The 18,446-nt window shown below is 52.0% G+C and overlaps 1 protein-coding gene across 6 annotated transcripts; it reads right to left on the bottom strand.

Moving 5' to 3' along the window:
- Positions 1–1,774: 1,774 nt before the first annotated feature.
- On the bottom strand, positions 1,775–12,785 carry KCNA2 (potassium voltage-gated channel subfamily A member 2). 6 transcript variants are annotated; one of them, XM_030000679.2, is made up of 4 exons: positions 12,668–12,774; positions 11,501–11,745; positions 10,251–10,638; positions 1,775–9,561 (listed from the first exon to the last, which is right to left on the bottom strand). In XM_030000679.2, exon 4 carries the CDS (start codon positions 9,372–9,374, stop codon positions 7,875–7,877), a length of 1,500 nt encoding a protein of 499 aa, XP_029856539.1. In that variant the 5' UTR covers positions 9,375–9,561; positions 10,251–10,638; positions 11,501–11,745; positions 12,668–12,774; the 3' UTR covers positions 1,775–7,874. The 6 variants fall into 6 exon arrangements, with proteins under 6 accessions (XP_029856539.1, XP_029856542.1, XP_029856543.1 ...); XM_030000682.2 differs by having other exon boundaries at positions 1,775–9,558; XM_030000683.2 differs by having other exon boundaries at positions 1,775–9,455.
- Between the last annotated feature and the right edge of the window lie 5,661 nt (positions 12,786–18,446).

The raw sequence follows: 18,446 nt of genomic DNA, 5'->3' as shown, positions 1-18,446 counted from the left end.
CTTTGAATGGTATAAAAGCACAAGCAGCTTGGCTGGCAGGAGGATGCAACACCCCTGACGGCATCTCCCGCATCCTCCAAGCACGGCTGGGATGGTGCAGCACGCTGATAGACCAGCAATTTAAAATAATTACTGTATCTGCCTCGCAGCCTCCTCCTGCCATCTCTTTGGAGAGCCTGTGCAGAGCAGACTCTATTCTGCAAACTCCTTGTACCTCTTTGTGTTTAGATATTTATGAGCCCACAAGCCAACAGGACACAGATAAGGGAAGGGTTGGGCATCTGCTGAAGCTGGCTGGAGCTTCTCCTGGGCTTGGAAATGGGGCCAAGGAACACAAACTGGCCCAGTTTGGGGATTGCTTCCACTCAGTGTTATAGCAAATACTGTGACATTTTGTTCAGGATGCATTGCTCATAAATACTTTTGTTACTTTTTGTTCACTCAAATAGTTTTCCATACTTAAATGTTCAGAATTGGCTGCTCTTAAACACCTCCTCTCCTCCTAACAACATCCATCCACGGGTTCAGCCACCCATTTATGCATTTTTGCAGTCCCAATATTGAGCTAAGCTTTGCAATTTGCCGAGTCCTTGAAGACAGCCTAGCAAGCTGTGTTACAGACGGGGAAACTGAGGCACGGAATGGGACATGACATCCCCCGGGTCACACAGTGGCCTTACTGGCATAAGTGACACTTGAACCCAAGGACTCTGACTTTGAGCCCGCACCAGGGGCTCCTCCACGACCAATACGAGGTGATTGAGATGGAGGTTTAGCACTGCTGTGCTAACCCTTGGGTTACAAGGTGGTGCCACTTCCCAGAGCCAAGCAGGACCAACCCATGCCATGGGAGACGAAGGATCTCTTCTCCTTACGTTTTACGGCCCATCCCGTGAGTGCAGAGTAGGTGGCCTTCCTTGGCTCTACCCTGCAAGAAGGGAAGCCCAGAGTAGCGGTGTTGCCTGTGAAAGCCACCAAGCAAACCCCGAAACACAAGTACCAAGTGTCCCCAACCCCTTCCCTGCCCTTAGCTGCCCCAAGACACTTATAGGAGAGGAGAAGACAAAACAGCAGGAGAAAATACTGCTACAATTGCTCCCTGGGGATGGACCAAACAAACCATTCCTCTGCAAGAGGAGCCAATGCCGTCCCAGGGGAGTCCATTCCCATTCCCTGCCAGAGATTCTACTAGGATCCTACACCTCTGGGGACATGAGGTTTGTAGCCCCACAGAGGACGTGCTACTAGCACTGTCCCTGCCTGTTTGTTTCTCCCTCTTCCAAGAGGGATCACCAGCTTAATAAAATACCCATTGAGTGCCTGCAAGGTTTCCCCAGAGCAGGTTTATCCCCCAGCACCACCCGTTCCCCATTATCTGCTCGGACCTGGCCAATATCCAAGTTGGTGGAGTGGGGAACAATGGGGTATGTGGCTTTGACCCCGGCTCCAGCCCCTTCCCCTCCACCTGTGTTGCTTCTGGAGGTTTTTTGGAGTAAATCCCATGGGGGATCCCAAACACACCATGCGGTGTGTCCATCCTCACTGGTGCCCACCACCGAGACCCATCGGCTCCTCCCAGGGGGTTTCCCCCTCCAACAGCCCCTCCAGACCAGCTGATGGTGGATCACAAACTGATTGTTCCATGGTTCAGGCTGTTTTCTTCTTTTCTCACAGAAGGTTTAGATATACAGAAAAAAATACCCAGCCTACCAAAAATATAGTTGCTTATCTTTTTCTTCCCCATCCTCCACAGAACTGATATCAAGATAACTCCTCAATAATATACATATTTATTTTCTCTTAGTTAGTGCCGATATTTACAAAAATCGTGATAATCTGTGAAGAATAAATTATATACACTCATGATAAACCAGACAGCAAATGCTCATTTGGAATATGTATGTACACAGATCTGTATACCTATATACAACGGTCAGCCTTATTGACTCGGGTGCCTCTCAGCCCATAGATCCACCCGACCCCCAGGACACCCCCGCGTTGTCAATAAGAGCAGTAACGTCTATACACACTGTGCAATTCAGATACAGCTGGTGTCTAAAGTTTTGTCTAGCAAACGCATGGTTAAATGACTTGAAATTCCCACGAGTCCTCCTTTAACAGTTTATAGGCCTCTCTCCATTCCTGGTCCCATTTCTCCCGTAACCATGGAAACAAAAGGTTCAGCTCCAGCATCCTTAGGATGAGTCCTTCTTGGATTTCCTCTTCCTATTGATTCGCTCGAATTAGGCACCGCACACAGGGTTGATCCAATACCCATTTTTTCCCCTTGTGCTTCAGCATATGACATTGGAGGACAAGAGCGCAGTCTCAAGCAACGAGGGAGCAAGTGCAAATGGATAATTACAGTCTTATAGGCAACAGAATAATAATTTAAAAAAAAAACCCAAAATACAACCAAAACAAAAAACGAGCTCCAAAACTCCAAAAGACCAACCCAGGCTCAGGACAGCCAGGCAGGGCTGGGAAGGGGACGTGGTCCCCACAGGGGTTTAAACACACATATGGACCTTGCGATGAGGCCATGGTTACATGATGTCCAGCAGCTCCTACAAGCCAAATTGTCCCCCCCCGTCGGAGGAAGAACGCTGATAAGGAATTTATCTTTCAACACATACAACTGGGCTGGGGGATCTCCTCCCTGGGTGTAAATCAGTGTTGTGCTTTCAGGGGTGATTTACACCACTGGAGGCTGGTCCCTCTCCCCCCGTGATAGGATGCGGCAGGATGGGAACACCCATTTCTGAGAAGGGGGGATGAAATTTGGGCAGCCAAATGCAGTAACATCATGGGGAGACCGAGGCTGTGGGGTGCCGTTCACACAGGACCTGGGGAAGGGCAGTGCTTTGGCCAGAGCCAGAATAGTGGCCCGTGCATGGGGGGGACGACTCTTGTCTCCCCTTGGGGCTCGGGGCAGCAGCTGGTCCCCAACAGGAGGGACCAAGGGATGCACTAGATGCAGAGGAGGTCAGATGCTGCCAGGGGTGCAAGGAAGAAGCCACAGCCTTTTTTTGGGTGCAAAATGAAGTGCTTTGGGGCCGACTCCTTCTTTCTTCACCCCTCAGCCCCTTTCACCCTAGCAGCATGCTGACAAGCTCCCACTGAGAGAAGAAAACCCTGGGATCCCTCCCCATGGATGTAGAACTTGAGATAAACCCACCCTGGCTCCAAAACAGGGAGATGCTTCTTGCCACCACCCTGGGACCAAAAGCCAGCATGGTTCAAGGGACTTAAAAGCCATTACAAAAAAAAAAAAACAAACGGTAAGACCCCACCCAGTGCGGCACAGCACTTGCATCGCAAACAAATCCCTTCAACGTCTGCTTGGCTTTCCCTGCACAGTCACAGAAACAGTCGTGACGGGCCCAAGCCGGGGATTCAGGATCGAGAGCAGAGATGCTGCAAAGCTGCCGGTTTGCTGAGGGATGCACAGAGCCAAATGGCACCAGCCCCTCAGTTTGCTCCCACTTCCAAGGCCAGATCAGGATTTCCTTCTTCACTTCAGCCCATCCCTAAGTGTATTTCAAGCTCTGGAAAAGCTAAAAGACTTTGGCAGCAATTTCAAGGGCTGACCCAGGAATTATCTGATAACAAAGCAAGGCCCTTCCTGAAATACCTCCTCCTCCTCTGTCTTTTTCTCTCCTTCTGTGTATTTATGCACAAATATGCCCATATTTATACACCCACGTGCTATAGTCTCATAACGCCAATCTAGAGATCTCTTTCTTTGTCTCGCTCAGCATTCAAACCTGTAGGACTTTGACACAAAACTTAGCTGCAAGGATTAGTTTTCCCAATAAAACACATTGACCCATAAAGATGATTTTTTCCTAGCAGCCCTAATCACTTGGTGGTGTCCAGCCAGTATATGAGCCTCACCCCATTGCCCTTAGCAGAGATTTTGGAAGATATTAAAGTGCTGATGGGTTGCTTGCAGGCTTGGGCATGTGGTTGGGTGTTGGAAGACAACCCGCACTGTAATCACCACTTTCCATCTCTCCAAAACCGTGGCACAAAAGATAAAACTAAAATACACATGTTGTCTCCTCTTGGTGCCAACCCAGGGGCTCCTCTGCAGACCAGAGAGCTTCAGTCCTCCATCCCACCCCTACAGAGAGGCAAACATCTCCACGGGAGGAGGAGAGGAACCAGACCACCTACATTAGGTGGCCCGATGCAATCTAACATAGATGGTTGGACCCTTCCTTTCCCCGGTCCCTAATTTAGTAACCTCAGTCTGAGCCACTTTGCAGCTCATTTTTGCACTATTTCAGAGTCAAGGGGAGTTTCAGATGCTCAGCATCTCTGCAGAAACAGGCCCAGAATCTCTCAAATCAAATTCCTCAAAAAAAAAATAAATCACAGTCTCCTCCTGAAAAACTGGTTCAAGATCACATCAGTGAGTCAGAAGCAAAGCTAGAAATAGCACTAGAGCTCCGACCTGCAGGCACAAATCCCATTAAAAGCTATAGGGGAACCATTTCTCTGTGCGGGGGAGAAACCTGGACCCTTCTGTTTTGTGCAGCCTGACGGATCGCTTCCAGCCACGGCCCCCACAGACCTTTTTTGCCCTGAGCCAAACATCCAAGCGCTTATCCTGGTGTTTTCCCTATTTCCCAAACACAGTGCCAAGGGCATCCCAGAGATGCTCTCCCAGCAGTGCTCGTTTTCCCCAGGAACTTCTGCCTGGATCAATGCAAGAGGTGCAGGAGCCGTCCTAAGGAAGGAACTGGTGGTGCTGGCCTCTACCATGGGGATGGATGCCAGCTCACGTTGGTGACAACGGGAAGAACGTGGCCTCTTGCTCTTTGGTCCTGTCCATCCCTGTGATGCAGCCCTAAGGCAGCCAGGAAGCCCCAGCTTGGTGTGTGGGTTTGGATGCGTCTGATCCTGCTCATGGACCCGCTCTCACCTCCTGCCCAGCCTTGGAAAGCCCACGGGGACACCGTGCCCAAAACACCTCTCCCAAAAAACCCATGCTCTTCCTCCTTACCAAACCACAACGGCACTCACACTCCCAAGATGCACCCAATGCTTTGGCAAACGCTCCCCCGAAATCATCCGAAGTCCACAGGCATGAAACAACCAGGCACTTTTTGCAAAGGCTCATTGAGTGCCAGCATCCTCCCCAAAAACCTGCAGCAACCTGCCCTCAGCGCTTTCCCACACACCAGGGATGGGATCGCCCAGTGCTAGGGGCACCCATGGGTGGGTGGGCAGCATCCCGGTGCATCAGGCAGCTACCCCATGCAAGCTCACATCCCCATGGACCCACCATGAGCCAGATGAATGGAAGCTGGCTGATAGACCACCCTGGGAATCATGCCCAAGGCAGCGACTCAGGCCAGCCCTATCCCATTCGTCAGGAGGAGCTTCAGAAGCAGAGATTTATTGCTTTCGGTTGAGTTGCTTCTTTTTGTGTGTGTTTAAGGTGTTAATGGGTTTCAAGGGGCTCCCATTTCAGAACTGCAGCAGCAAAGAGGGAGGAGAGGGCTCCTAATATAACGAGACGTAAGTAAAGACAGGCCGGGGGCCCCATGCTGTGTGGTGCTGAGCACCTTTGAGACCCAACGCATTGATGCTGCTGGTCCTCTGCACCAAGCAGAAGCCAGGACTCTCGTGCACTAACCATGGACACTTGGTATTAATTACAGCCAGGCCTGAATCAAGCAATCAATAAAATAAAAATGAGGAGTGATTCCACCTGGCTGAGTGGAGCCACATCAGCACGAGAGATGGATCCGGCCCTAAAGCAGCATTTTGAACCATTGCTGTAGAATACGCTAGCACCGTTTATTTTATTGTTATTAGTATGGTTTTCCTCTCTGAGCTCAGGAAGGTTCTGATTGACCTCCCTCGCACGCTCTGCAATGGGGTTCCCTCCTTGTGCCCAAACTTCGCCGTAGTGGTACAGCACTGGCCGTGCCCAAATTCAGCCCAAATTCACCCCAACTCAACAGGCTGCTAAACCCCATCCCGCACCCCAGGGAGTCTTTGCTCGACCACAATCTTGGAAGAGATTTGCATCCTTCTCCCCTCACCTGGCAGAGGAACAGGGCACCCGTCCCCATGGATTGTCAGCAGTGGGGGGGGGGGGAACACAAAGAAATCCAGACGGGGGTGGGGAAAGCAGGCGAGATCCCCCTGGACCGACAGCTCCCACCGATCCCCAAATAACACTGGGGATGAAGACGAAGCAGAAACAACCTCAGGGTCTCTGCATCTCGACTCGCCCCTCCTAAAAACCCTGGAAGAAGGCAAAGCAAAGGCTCAGAGGCGCCAGCTCGGATCCAGCCCACCCTCAGCATGTGCCCTCTCCACCATAAGGGAATAAACCGCCAGCCCTGAGGCTCTACATGGTTGAAAAGGAGTTTTCCAGCCCAAAATGCACCCTGCCCTGGTGATCCCATGGGCGCTGCAGGACAGGTCATCCTGCTCCAGCCCATGTCCCACCATCCCGGCACCCCTGAGCCGGGAAGCCCCTGATGCCCCAAGTGCTCACATTTGCTGAGGATTTGGCCCTATAGTCGCTCTCTAAATATCTATATACACACACACGATAATTATATGGGAAACGGCTGAAAATTGCTGAACAAACAAGTCAGGAGAGCCGGTACCTGCTATTCCACCTGCTCCTCGTGCCCTCTCCGATCCACCGTGGTTTCTGCTCATGGCACCAAGATTAATGACTAATTACTCGCCCCATAATGAGTGCAGGTGTTTAACTTTCAGCTCACCTTCCCTCGCTTGCATTAGTTGGCTCTCGTGTCTGGATGCTCGGACACTCAGGCTTTGCCTTATTATCTATCAAACTGTTGTCAGCACATGCCTTCCCCATCCAGTTTTTAAATATAATGGAGATTTTTTAACTCCCATGAATCTCCTTCGAGCCACCGGAGAATCTATAAACACTATAAACATGAATACTGTATAGTCTACTAAGAAAATATATATTTGTGTGTGTATTAAATATTCAGATTCATGCAACAAATATCCATGCAGCTGTACTGTATTACTGGTTAAATTTCACTGCAGTATAAATATATTATAGGCCACAGCATAGTTGCTCCAGTTTTATATATAGATATAAAAAAAGATGCTTTTTCCAACTCATTTTCAATGTGTCAGTGGAGGTGTCTTTGGTGATCCTGGAAATATTGGTGATGGAAGTGTCATCTAAATAAATAAATAAAATCCAAGCGCTTGATTTATTTACTCATCCCTCCCAATGCCTAGCATAGAAAATTTAAGACTTAATAAATAATGTGTCGTCATACTAATTATCCCTCCCCTGGGCCTCACACTGGCATACTGCAGTGGCTGAAACTATTGCAGCATGCAGCATTTTCAGTTATGAAACATGAGCCTGGGCAATGCGTTCGCACTTGGCATTCCCGGGGCGGAAACCCGAGCCTTCAAGCAATTCGGACACACGACTGCATCTTCCCTTCATTAAGCTCTGCCTGACCTTTCCCAGCCGTTCCCCACGCCTGGAAGCTGGCTGTCACCCAGCTCCACGGGACAGGGACAGGCGTTCATGGTACCCTGGGATGGCCCAGAGCTGCCCCCCGCATCCCCATCCCATTGCTCGAAATGCCCAACCGTTCCGTATCTTTGGAAACCCACAAGCCTGGGATGGGAGAAGGGAAACGAAATGGTTTGTTGTTTTTTTTTTTTTGCACGAACGCTTATTCGGTGTGGAAATCAAAGGTTAAAAGTCACTTACACAGCTATTGCTTCCCATGCAGAACCAAATATACACCGTAGAAAATACTGTATTAACTACAATGCAGAGCAGCACTCAATATCTGCAATTGTTCCACTTCAGCTTTAAATATGTTACTAGATTTTAGCGACTAGACATCGGTTAGCATTTTGGTGATATTCACATAGTTTGTGTTAGCTAGGGTGCAATTGGCTGTCTTCAAGTTCTCCTCCCTAAAATCCTCATTGCTATTGTTTACGCCTTCCTGAATCTCCATATAATCAGACTTACTAATCGTAGAGGCACTTCTGCTTTTCTTTAGGTCAGGGGAAGAGGGGATCTTTGGGCAGCTGGTTACTTGCAAATATTGAGCCTGCTCCTCTCCCTCCGTCTCCCGGTGGTAGAAGTAATTGAAGTTAGACACTATGACGGGCACCGGTAAGGCAATCGTTAATACGCCAGCGATGGCACACAAGGAACCCACTATTTTCCCCCCGATGGTCGTGGGGACCATGTCTCCGTAGCCAACAGTCGTCATGGAAACCACGGCCCACCAGAAGGCATCGGGGATGCTCGGGAACTGGGACTCACTCTCGTCGGCCTCGGCAAAGTAGACGGCGCTGGAGAAGAGGATGACGCCGATAAAGAGGAAAAATATCAAGAGGCCCAGCTCCCGCATGCTGGCCTTGAGAGTCTGCCCCAGGATCTGCAGCCCCTTGGAGTGTCGGGAGAGTTTGAAGATCCTGAAGACCCGCACCAAGCGGATGACGCGGAGGATGGCCAAGGACATGGCTTGCTGGCCTTGCTGACCATCCTCCGGCTTCTCGGCCAGCTCCGTCCCTAAGGTGATGAAATAGGGAATGATGGCTACGATGTCTATAATGTTCATGATGTTGGTAAAAAACCCAGCCTTGCTGGGGCAGGCGAAAAACCTCACCAAGAACTCGAAGGAGAACCAGATGATGCAAAGTGTCTCCACGATGAAGAACGGGTCTGTGAAAGAGGTGGACTGCTGGTACCCCATGCTGCTGTTGGAGTAGGGGGGATGGCTCAGCCCGCTGCCATGCATGTCTTCGTTCTCATCCCGAAAAATGGGCAAAGTTTCCAGGCAAAAGCTGACGATGGAGATTAAAATCACCATGACGGAGACAATAGCTATAATCCTGGCAGGGCCTGAGCTCTCAGGGTACTCAAAGAGCAACCACACTTGTCTCTGAAACTCGTTCTCAGGCAAGGGTCTTTCCTCTTCTTTGATGTAGCCTTCATCCTCCCGAAACATCTCCATCGCTTCTTCCCCCAGTTCATAGAAACGAATCTCTTCCGAGAAGATATCTAAGGGCACATTAACCGGCCTCCGCAACCTCCCACCAGACTGGTAATAGTACAAAATCGCATCGAAGCTTGGTCTGTTCCGGTCAAAGAAATACTCATTCCGGAGTGGGTCAAAATATCTCATTCTCTTTTTAGGATCCCCTAGTAAGGTCTCTGGAAACTGGGCTAGTGTCTTGAGCTGTGTCTCAAAGCGCAGACCCGAAATATTAATGACCACCCTCTCGCAGCATTCATGGTCGGTCTCAGGGTTATACGTGTCCTGCGGGTGACCGGGAAGAGCTGCAGCTTCGTCTGCAGGATCTCCAGTAGCAACTGTCATATTGGGCTTTAAAAGAAATCCTTATGCTAAACTCTTCCCAGTGCCCGGTGGTGGGATCGGATTCAGGGCAGGGCTACTATCCTGCAGAAGGACAGGTACGTAGGTTTGGAAGTGTCTCATGAAAAGGCGAAGGGATGATAAAAAAAAAGAGAAAATAAAAAAAAAAAAAGAAAGAAAATTGCCCCTGCTGAGAAAGAGAGAGATGAAATAAAGTTGGGGGGAGGAGAGCAGCTCCCTTCACTAGCATGTCTATCCTCTTCCTCAGGGGGGTTAATTCACCTTCTCTGGGACAGAGTTCAAAAACTCCCATCTAAACCCATTAGGTGGAAGAGAGAAAACACCTGAGGAACCGTCACCTATTCAAAACCAGCGTGGAAAAAACTGGCATTGGCAAACCAGAACTTTTTTTGGCTAACAATAAAAATTCCAATTAAAAAAAAAAATTAAAAAAGAGGGAGGAAGGGAAGAGAAAGGAAGGAAGAAAAATAACCCCATCCAGCCCTAAAGTGGCGAGGGGACCCCGTGGGGTGCCGGGGAGAGGCAGACCAGGCTCAGCTCATTTCCAGGCATGCAGCTAAGGGTTAACATTTAACCGTGCAATCTCAGGCAATCTACCCTCTAGGAAAGCTCTAACTTCAGCTTTAAGTTCGACACCTTCCCGATCCTCCTGCCCTGGCCATAAAGCGGCAAGGCGACATGCTGCCCTCCCTGCCTGCAGCCAACCGGGCAAGCTTTGCGGCTGCCTGAATTTGGAGCCGCCGATGCCGATGCAAGCTGCCCCGCGGACCACTGCAGTCCCCCTCCTCGACCGCTGGTGTCCCGGCTCCTGTCATTCTCTGCAAACCACCATGGCACACAGAAAACAAATCACATTACCTGGAGAAGCCAAATCTTAGTGTCTCTTAGTAACACCGATTATCTGACCCTGGGGAAATCCTAGGGAGAAATACAGGCTTCCAAGATCCCCATAATTTCCTCTCTCTTCAAAGTTAAAAATAATGGTGAGTCATCGTAGAAAAAGGAGAAGGGACATAAAGGGGGTTAGATTCCCAGATGGTGGAAGTCAGGTCTTGTAATGGTTTGGACTGGAGAGAGAGAGAAAGAGAGACAGAGAGACAGAGAGACAGAGTCTTCTCGGTAGCTGTTGCAGATCTGCACTTCAGGGCAGATGAGCGTCTGTCTGATGCCTTCGGTACGACGGTGAAAAGATGCTAAGCTCAGCAAAACCCGATGTCCCCAGTGTCCTCGGGAGGTGTGGCATCGCCTGGAAAAAACACCAAGAAGGTAGCAAGCTGCTGGGGGCTCGAAAGGAGCATCTGCAAAGCCCCGGGCTCCTCCAGGCACCCCCTTTTTCCTCCCCGTGAGCTGTTTGCCCGCTGCCTGGCCAACCTGCACTGCAACACGAGAGGAGGGCGAGAGTGCGCTAGCGGCAAGGCGGAAAAAACCAGAGCCTCATCTCCCTCCGCTCTCGCTCAACGCCACGGCGTGCAGCAGGGCCGGGCTGCCCGTGGGAGCTGGTGCCAGGCGAAGGGGGGGGGGGGGGGGGAACAACGACGCAGCCCCCCTCAGCCGCTGAGGCTCTGCAAAGCCACGGTGGGTTCCCACCACCGCCGAGCAGCCGGGAGTCGGTGGTACCCACCGGGTGCAGCACCCACACGCCATCGCATCGCGTTCGCCGGTGATTCGGGAGGCTCTGGCTTCATCCGTGAGACTGACCCCCCGCATCGGTCCCTGTCTGTCCCCCCCCCCGCAAAGGCCACCTGCCCCCCTAGATAGCCCCAAGGAGCCCCAAGCATCGTGGGCCCGACCATGGGAACCCACGCGACCTGCATCCACCCTCCCCATCCTCCGAAAAGCCAACCCCCCTGGCCGACCCACCCCCCCCAGGGGAATTTGACTCCGGTGGGCAAAATTTCTCATGGGGATGTTGAGGCTCTGGTCCCCGGTCGATGCCGAGTCGGCAGCATCCCTGCTCCTAATGAGCGCTCATTTACATCATCCCGCACTGCCTCACACCATGGAGATGCTCAACCCAGAGAGGTCCAACCAACCTCTCATTTTTTCTTTTTTTTTTTTTTTTTCCCTCCCAAAGAAAAAACAAAAACAAAACCAAAAAAACCTCTAACCTCCCTTCTTCAGCTCCAACTCGACTTGTCTACTTTGAGCCAGGATTACAGAACCGGGTAGGGGAGGCAGGTGGAAAATAACCCCGCGGTCCCAACCTCCTTGGCAAAGATTTCAGCCGTCTCCAGGCCATTTATGCCTGTTGGTTCCTCTCCTCATCACCCGGGGTGCAGATATTGCCGCAGATCCCTCTTTTCTTGGAAATTTCCCTTTTCCGTGCAACCCTCCTCTCCCTTCTCCTTATGCACTAGAAAAAATAGTACAACCCTGACAAGGCTTGCAGCATTCAACCGCTTCGCTTAACCCTTTTCTGCCAGGCCCAGAGGAGAGGAGGTTGCATCTGTCCCAGTTTTTCTCCTTTTCCTGCATTTTCTCCCCACCGCTCGCTCCCCAGCGACTCGCTCAGGAGTTCGGCTTGATTTGACCTTCCCTGGCTCGTCCGAGCATCATGCTAAAACACCACAAACACCATCTTTCTGCTGCTGCAGAAAATATCTGGCAGCCACAACCCCCCCATTTCACCAAAAATCAACCAACCTTGATTTTTTTTTTTTCTGAATACAGTTTTTCTCTTGCCTGTAAACTCTCTCCTCCCCTTTCTCCCTTCCCCAAACACCCCAGGTTTGTTTAACAGCACAGAAATCTACTTATTTTTTTTAACATGTTGATTTTTATTTGGCATGAGGTCTAGGCTCCTTTTTCTGAGTCCAAATCCAAGCAGTGGTGCTTGGTGCTTATCAGAGATGGTTACGGCATCATCTGAGTTGACATCACACATCCCAACACTCAGTTTCTCCTACTTTCTCCCCACCGCATGCCTTCCTGGTGAACAACAACCCCCCCCCCCAAGCATCTTTGCGGTTAATTCATGCAAATTTGGGGGTTGGGGGGGGGGGAGCATGGAGGAGGTGAAGAAGAAGATTTGCCCAGAGACCCTCAATTTTCTCCCTGCCTGCACAGACCACTGCAGGCAGGAGCCATGCCTGTATTTCAGAGGGGCGAGATTTCAGGTTGCACGCCTCGAGGACGAGGTCGTGTTTGCAAACTAAACCACGAATCCCTCCATTTGCACAGTTTATGGTCAGGCTGTATTTAAGCAGGGCAGCGGTGGGGAGAGGGGGGGAAAGGATGCAAGGTGAGGGGGGGGAGAGAAAAAGGCACCAACTTACAATTGGCTCTGCAGTCAGGCATGCGGCGAATGCACAAGCAGCCGCTCTGCTCCGCGCCGCTGCCGGCACCTCTCACCTACGGCCCCCAAAACTCGTACCCCGGGAGTCAACCTCCGAAGGCAGCAGAGCTTCTCCATGAATATTCATAAGATTAATATGAGCATCTTCCCCCCCCCCCCCCCCCGCCCCCCTGCCTCCCTCCTCCCAAGCAAGAGACCTAGATTTCAACCACTGGGAAATAATCATATCCCTGGATACGTGATGCTGCTTTACCGTGCGGCTCTGATCCATACCATATTCTTGGTAATAGCCTGGATCTGCTTGGGGAGATCTGGGGGGTGGAGAACCACAGCTCCACACAGCTTTAGGGAAGGAGATGGGGCAGGATAGGACTCGCAGGGACCACACTGCTCTGCTCTTGGCTGGAGTGAGGATGTAAAAAGCAGTAATTTTATATTACTTTACATTTACAGACCTCCCTTCACACGGAGGCATCTCCCACCCCCAAAGGAGGGACATGACCAAGCTCATACCAATGCGGCATATAAGATCTACGGATCAACCTCTGCCTTACGGCATGAGGGAGACGCATCTGCTTGGACCACTCTGCCATTACCCCATGGCCCCACGAAGAGCATCAGGGCAGCAACAAGTCCTGCAAGGTGCCTGGCACCCAGCAAACACAAGCGCCGGAGGAGGCAATGGAAAATATTTCTATTCCCGTACACAGTGGTCAAATTTGCAAGGAGCTGTCAGTGCCGCTGGTGATCGCCCCCGGGACAACAACCCGAGGTGGGATGGGAGGGCATGGACCACCCTGAATACCCAAGAAAATCAGTGCTTAGTGTAATGCCCAGCCAGGAAGGAGGATCTGGGTACATGTTAGGGCTAAATCATATTATTTTAGCTCGCCGAGGTGCAAGGAGCAGCGGGTGGCACAGAGCCAGAGACTGGGGGCAGCATGGGGTGGGAGTAAGGGGGATGCTATCACCCACTGCTCCTCCCAACACCCCTCTTGGTCTTGAAACAAAAATATATTTCCCCAAGCCCTAGCCAGATCCCAATATTGAAAATGAATTTCTAACCCTACAGCAAAATTGGGAATCCTTCTCTCCCTGCCGCGAACAGCCCTTGCACGTATGGGTTTTCTTACTGCCTGCATCCAGCTGACATGAGGCTACTCTGGACGAGGGTTTTTTAATGTCATCTGCATCATTTTAGCCTTTTCTGAAGGCAGATCTGCCATAGCGGGGTAGGTTGAATCCAGAAAATGATTTGCCTGAGGCTAATCCTTATGCAATATGCAGAAACTGAGGCCGGGCAGAGAACAATTCAAGTGAAGCTGAATCTCTAACTTGTTATTCCTGCTGCCGCCTTGCGAAGGTTTTACAAAACCAGGGGGATTTTTCATATAAACAGCATCAACTCCTTACCAAGAGCCAAAATCCCATCTCTAGCAAATCAGGGGAATTTCTCTGAATTGAGTGACACTCTCCTGATTCACTATCCTAATTGTGGAGCTATTATTATAGTCTGTGTGTCGGCACTCGCCTCCCTCAGCCACGCTGACAACTCCAGACGTAACCCAGCCTTTCAGAGAACTAGACGAGCTGATGCACTGCACCCACTTGTCTGTTTTACATGGATTTAACCAGCCGACGTCTTTGCATCAATATTATAATTAAAAAATAAGTCCCTTCTTGATGAGTTTTCTTATCTAAATGGACTTTATCGTCACCCAGACTAGAAGCCTTACCCCATCTGTGTGTGTGGCCCTGGGAAAGTCACTTGGTGCAGGGGTGTCCCAGGTCCCATCAGGAAGCAGATGAGCTCCCCTTGCTTTCCTGCCTTTATTCCCAGGGAAGCCCCCCAGGGCTGTTCAGACCTTGTATTCGTGAGCTTGCAGCCAGCCCGCGCGGTACAAACAAAAAGCAAAAATGTGCTTTTTTTTCCCCTTTTTTCCCCTGTAACCTGCTGGTAGTGTGTTTGGAGGATGCTCAGTGATGTGATGCTGTGGGGGCATGGATGAAATCCCCAGGGCAGGGTGTTCCCAGGACTGGCCTCATCCAGAACAGCAAAACTCAAGCCCTAGACTCACATTGCAAATCATGACCCACGCCTGGCCCTACACCGCATCACCTGGGACGGGCACCAGCATTTCCCCGTGCTGCCATGAGCCGAGCTGCTCCCTCCAGAGAGGACAGACCCTGTCCCACCACCTTCACGCATCCTCCACAGCCTCAGATGATGGCATCTCCCTGTGGTGTCCCTCCTGGGGAGCCCACGCCACCTCCTGCAAAGCCAGAGGGACTTTGAGGGCACCAGCAGCCATGCCAGGAGAAAGAGCCGAGCTGGACCAAGGCGTGACCATGGTGCTTGGACGGGGCAGGGTGCTGAGCCCCCATCTCCATCCGAGCCACGGCTTTCCAGCCGCAGGTGTTGACATAACCGGGCCCCGTGTCATTTTAGAACCTGTAAGCAAGTTCCTGGGGCTGTGAGTCACCCTCCGGGGAAAGCATCCAACCTCCCACCCGCTGCCTATGTCAGAGCACCAAGCTCCCGGCCCCCCAGCACCCCAGCACCCACGCCTCAGTGCGTGGTGGCAAGAGAAGGGAACACCGAGAGATGTCGGTGACCCTGATGCGATGGCACAGCATCTAAAAATGAAGGCAGCCAGGGAAAAAAGTGACACGGACCGGCAGAGCAGACTTTGCTCTTCCACAGCAGATGCTGCTGGTGAATCCCAAAATACCGTGGTGAGATAGGTCAGAGTAGCTCCTCCTGTCTGGGGAGACGGGAGGAGTTTCAGGGGTTTGCCCAAGGTTATGCAAGAAAGGAGGAGCAGAGCAAAAAGCGATGCTGGGCTCTGCAGGAGCGGGGCAGGGCTCCTGGTCTGCGGGAGAATCTCCTCATCCCTGGGAAGGCACATCATGGCCAAGGGGAAAACAGCAAATATCGCCTGTCTGCAAAGTTAATGTTAAACACATTCTCCCTCTGTATTTCTCCAAGGTGGTTTTCGTAATAAAATAGCTGATATTTTAAAAATAACTCCTTTGGGTACCAGTCTGAATTCTCATTTGGTTCATCTCTGAGTTGCAACATCTTTGCCCCCACAGACGCTCCACCAGCCTGAACGGCCGGTCTGGAGAGGAGCCGGGCACCGTTCATTGAAGATAAAAGTCATTTAGCTCAACCAAAACACGGTAGAGAACTTCAGTTCTTGAGGGCTTTGGAGCTTGTTGAGATGATTGTGAATATTTCATGCCAGGTTGCCGCTCGCTCCAAGAGAGCTAATGGACCCGCTGCCAGGCTGGTGCAGGGTGAGCATCGTCCTGGGCGGGTGCCTCCTGCTCGGGCTGCTCCAGCCACTCGGGTTAAAAGGCTCTTAAAGCCGCTTTATTTCACTTGCACAAACAAAAAGGACAGGACAAGCCAAATTAACGAACGGAAAAGAAATCAATAGCCTCCTTCCAGCCAGGCGCGAGTGCTTTCAGCTCGGGAAAGAAAGCCTGCCAGCTCGCAGGCCTGCGCATCATGTGTGGGTAAAGTCCCCCCATCCCTCCCCAGGGCTGGGGCTTTATTTAAGGTGTCAGCTGAGCCCCTGTGTCCCCACAGGCTGGCTGCGGGCCACCGCCTCCTCACTGAGGGACCCAGCCGTGTCCCTCTGTCCTTCCAGTCCTCCCGCGCCAAAGGGACCAAGAAAGCAGTCGCTTCAAGGCTCCAAAAGTGCCTTTATCCAAGACGCCGACCGAATGCCTGCTTTGCCAAGCCAGGGCTGCTCGTGTGACCCCAAGACAGAGGAGAGGTGATGAACATCTCGGTTTCTCTCCAATGATTCATTTTCCCAGGGTCTGAACCAGCCCATACCCATCTGCCCGACGGAGCATCCCTCCTCCTCCAGCTTTGGGCGGGGGGGGGTGATGCTTACCAAGAAGTGGGGAAATTGGGCCAAAAGTTGAAACCTTCTGGTTGTTGAGCTTAGGGAGGAGAAGACTAAGGGGAAATGGGAGAAACCTCCAGTGGAGGTGGTGAGCACCTGTAGGCAGATTGCCTTTGCCTTGGGGAGCAGTTAGCTGACCTCAGGGTCCCCTCTGCACTGCCATGATGGGGCACAACTCCTTTTAGCCACCAGTCCTGGGACTGGTTCCCCGTACAGGTGATGACCAGGGTGACAGCATCTCCCGTCACAGCACAAATGGGACAAGCAGCTCCGCAGAGGCTATTTTTAGACCCTGCGGGTCTCAGCCCAAGTCTCTGCTGGTGCTGGGTGGGGGCCAAGAGCTGCTGAAGGTCAGATCTGAGCCATGGAGTGGGTTGAGATGTTCCCATCACCCCAGACGTTCATCCCTCCGCACCGAGCAGCAGGACTGCAAACAAGCTGGGAGGAAAAGTGGTTGGAGAGGATGATTTGCCTCTTCTCTTCCTCCCACGTGGAGATGCTGCCAGGAGGAGTTGCAGCCAGTAGGGATGCTCAGGCTGGGGAGCACCTTCCCCACGGCTTGGTGACATGGGCACGGTGGCACTGTGGGCACGGTGGCATTTTGGGCACCGTGGCATTGTGACAGCTTCAGCCACGAGATGGCACTGCGTGGCATGGCACAAAGCATCCAGCCCACTGGGCCAAATCCTGGGCTGGGCCAAGGTATGGGGCATGCCAGCCCCATGGCCATGCCAGGTTGTGAGTCATGCCAAACCATGGGCTGTGCCAGATTGTAAGCCATGCCAAATCATGAACTGTGCCAAACTATGGGCCGCACCAGGTCATACACTGTGCCAAATTGTGGATCATCGCAGACTGGGAGCTGTGCCAAATGGCTTGCTGTGCCAGCCCACTCCAGCTTGGCCCCCAACCTCGCCGTAAGCCCCCGGTTGCCCTCACTCTGGGGCCAAGGCCCCTGTGTCTCTGCTGCCCAGCGCCGCTCCCTTCCCTGCAGGGCCGCCCCTTGAAATGGCTGTGCCATGGTGGAAAATCCCTAGGAGAATAAAAAAAGATTTTGTGTACTTTCTCAAGGGGTTTGGAGGAAATTCATTATTTTATTGCTGCTGCCCAGCTGCCGGGAATGGCCAGAGATGTCCCATTGCAGTGACACTGACCTGGCCCCTCAAGCGTGTCTCCAGCAGCTCTGGGCTCGCTGTTCTTACCGGTGACTTGGGCAGGTGACAGCCACAGGGCTGCAGATGACACCGGGGAGGACACGGGGTGACATGCCCAAGGCTATGCAGGCAGGCAGTGTCAGAGCCCCATCTGCTCCCCACCAGGATCCAGGCATGCTTGGACCCCGCAGCCCCCTCGCCTCGATCCATGAGGAATGCCACCAACTCGCAGCATCCTCTTCCCCGGCATCATTTCTCTGCCGTATTTACTATTTCTTCATCTCCCACCCCCTCTTTTGGGAAGAGACAGACTTCCCCGTTTCCATGGAAACCCTCCCCTTCTCCCCTCACTACTTCAAAGAGGTTTTCATCTGTTTCTTTCAAAAATAGTTATTTTTAGCCCTGGCTTCCCCTTCTCCCCCTCCCCACCCTTCACTTTCAGCTCACGCTTTCCCAGACGAGCAGCACCCACTGGGGCTGCCACCGCCGCTGAGCACCCATGGGAGCTGCGGCACCACCCGCATGGCTGGTGACTCGGCTGGGGCAAGAGCCGCATCGGTCCCTGCTCAGGTCCATGGTCCAGATCCTGGTGGTTCCCTTAATTTGTGCTTAATTCCTCTGGGGTGTGGAAATATTGGTGTAAAAAGGAAATGCTTCTGTTCTGCCGGAAGGTCCCTGGAGTATC

The sequence above is a fragment of the Aquila chrysaetos genome, chromosome 24 (assembly GCF_900496995.4).
Source record: "Aquila chrysaetos chrysaetos chromosome 24, bAquChr1.4, whole genome shotgun sequence".
Classification (NCBI taxonomy): Eukaryota; Metazoa; Chordata; class Aves; order Accipitriformes; family Accipitridae; genus Aquila; species Aquila chrysaetos.
The sequence above is the reverse complement of the archived record's forward strand: the minus strand, read 5'-3'. Positions and strand labels throughout refer to the sequence as shown.

What these genes read in the sequence shown, in the direction of transcription:
- KCNA2 (XM_030000677.2), bottom strand. Translation starts at nt 9,374, where the DNA reads ATGACAGTTGCTACTGGAGATCCTGCAGACGAAGCTGCAGCTCTTCCC.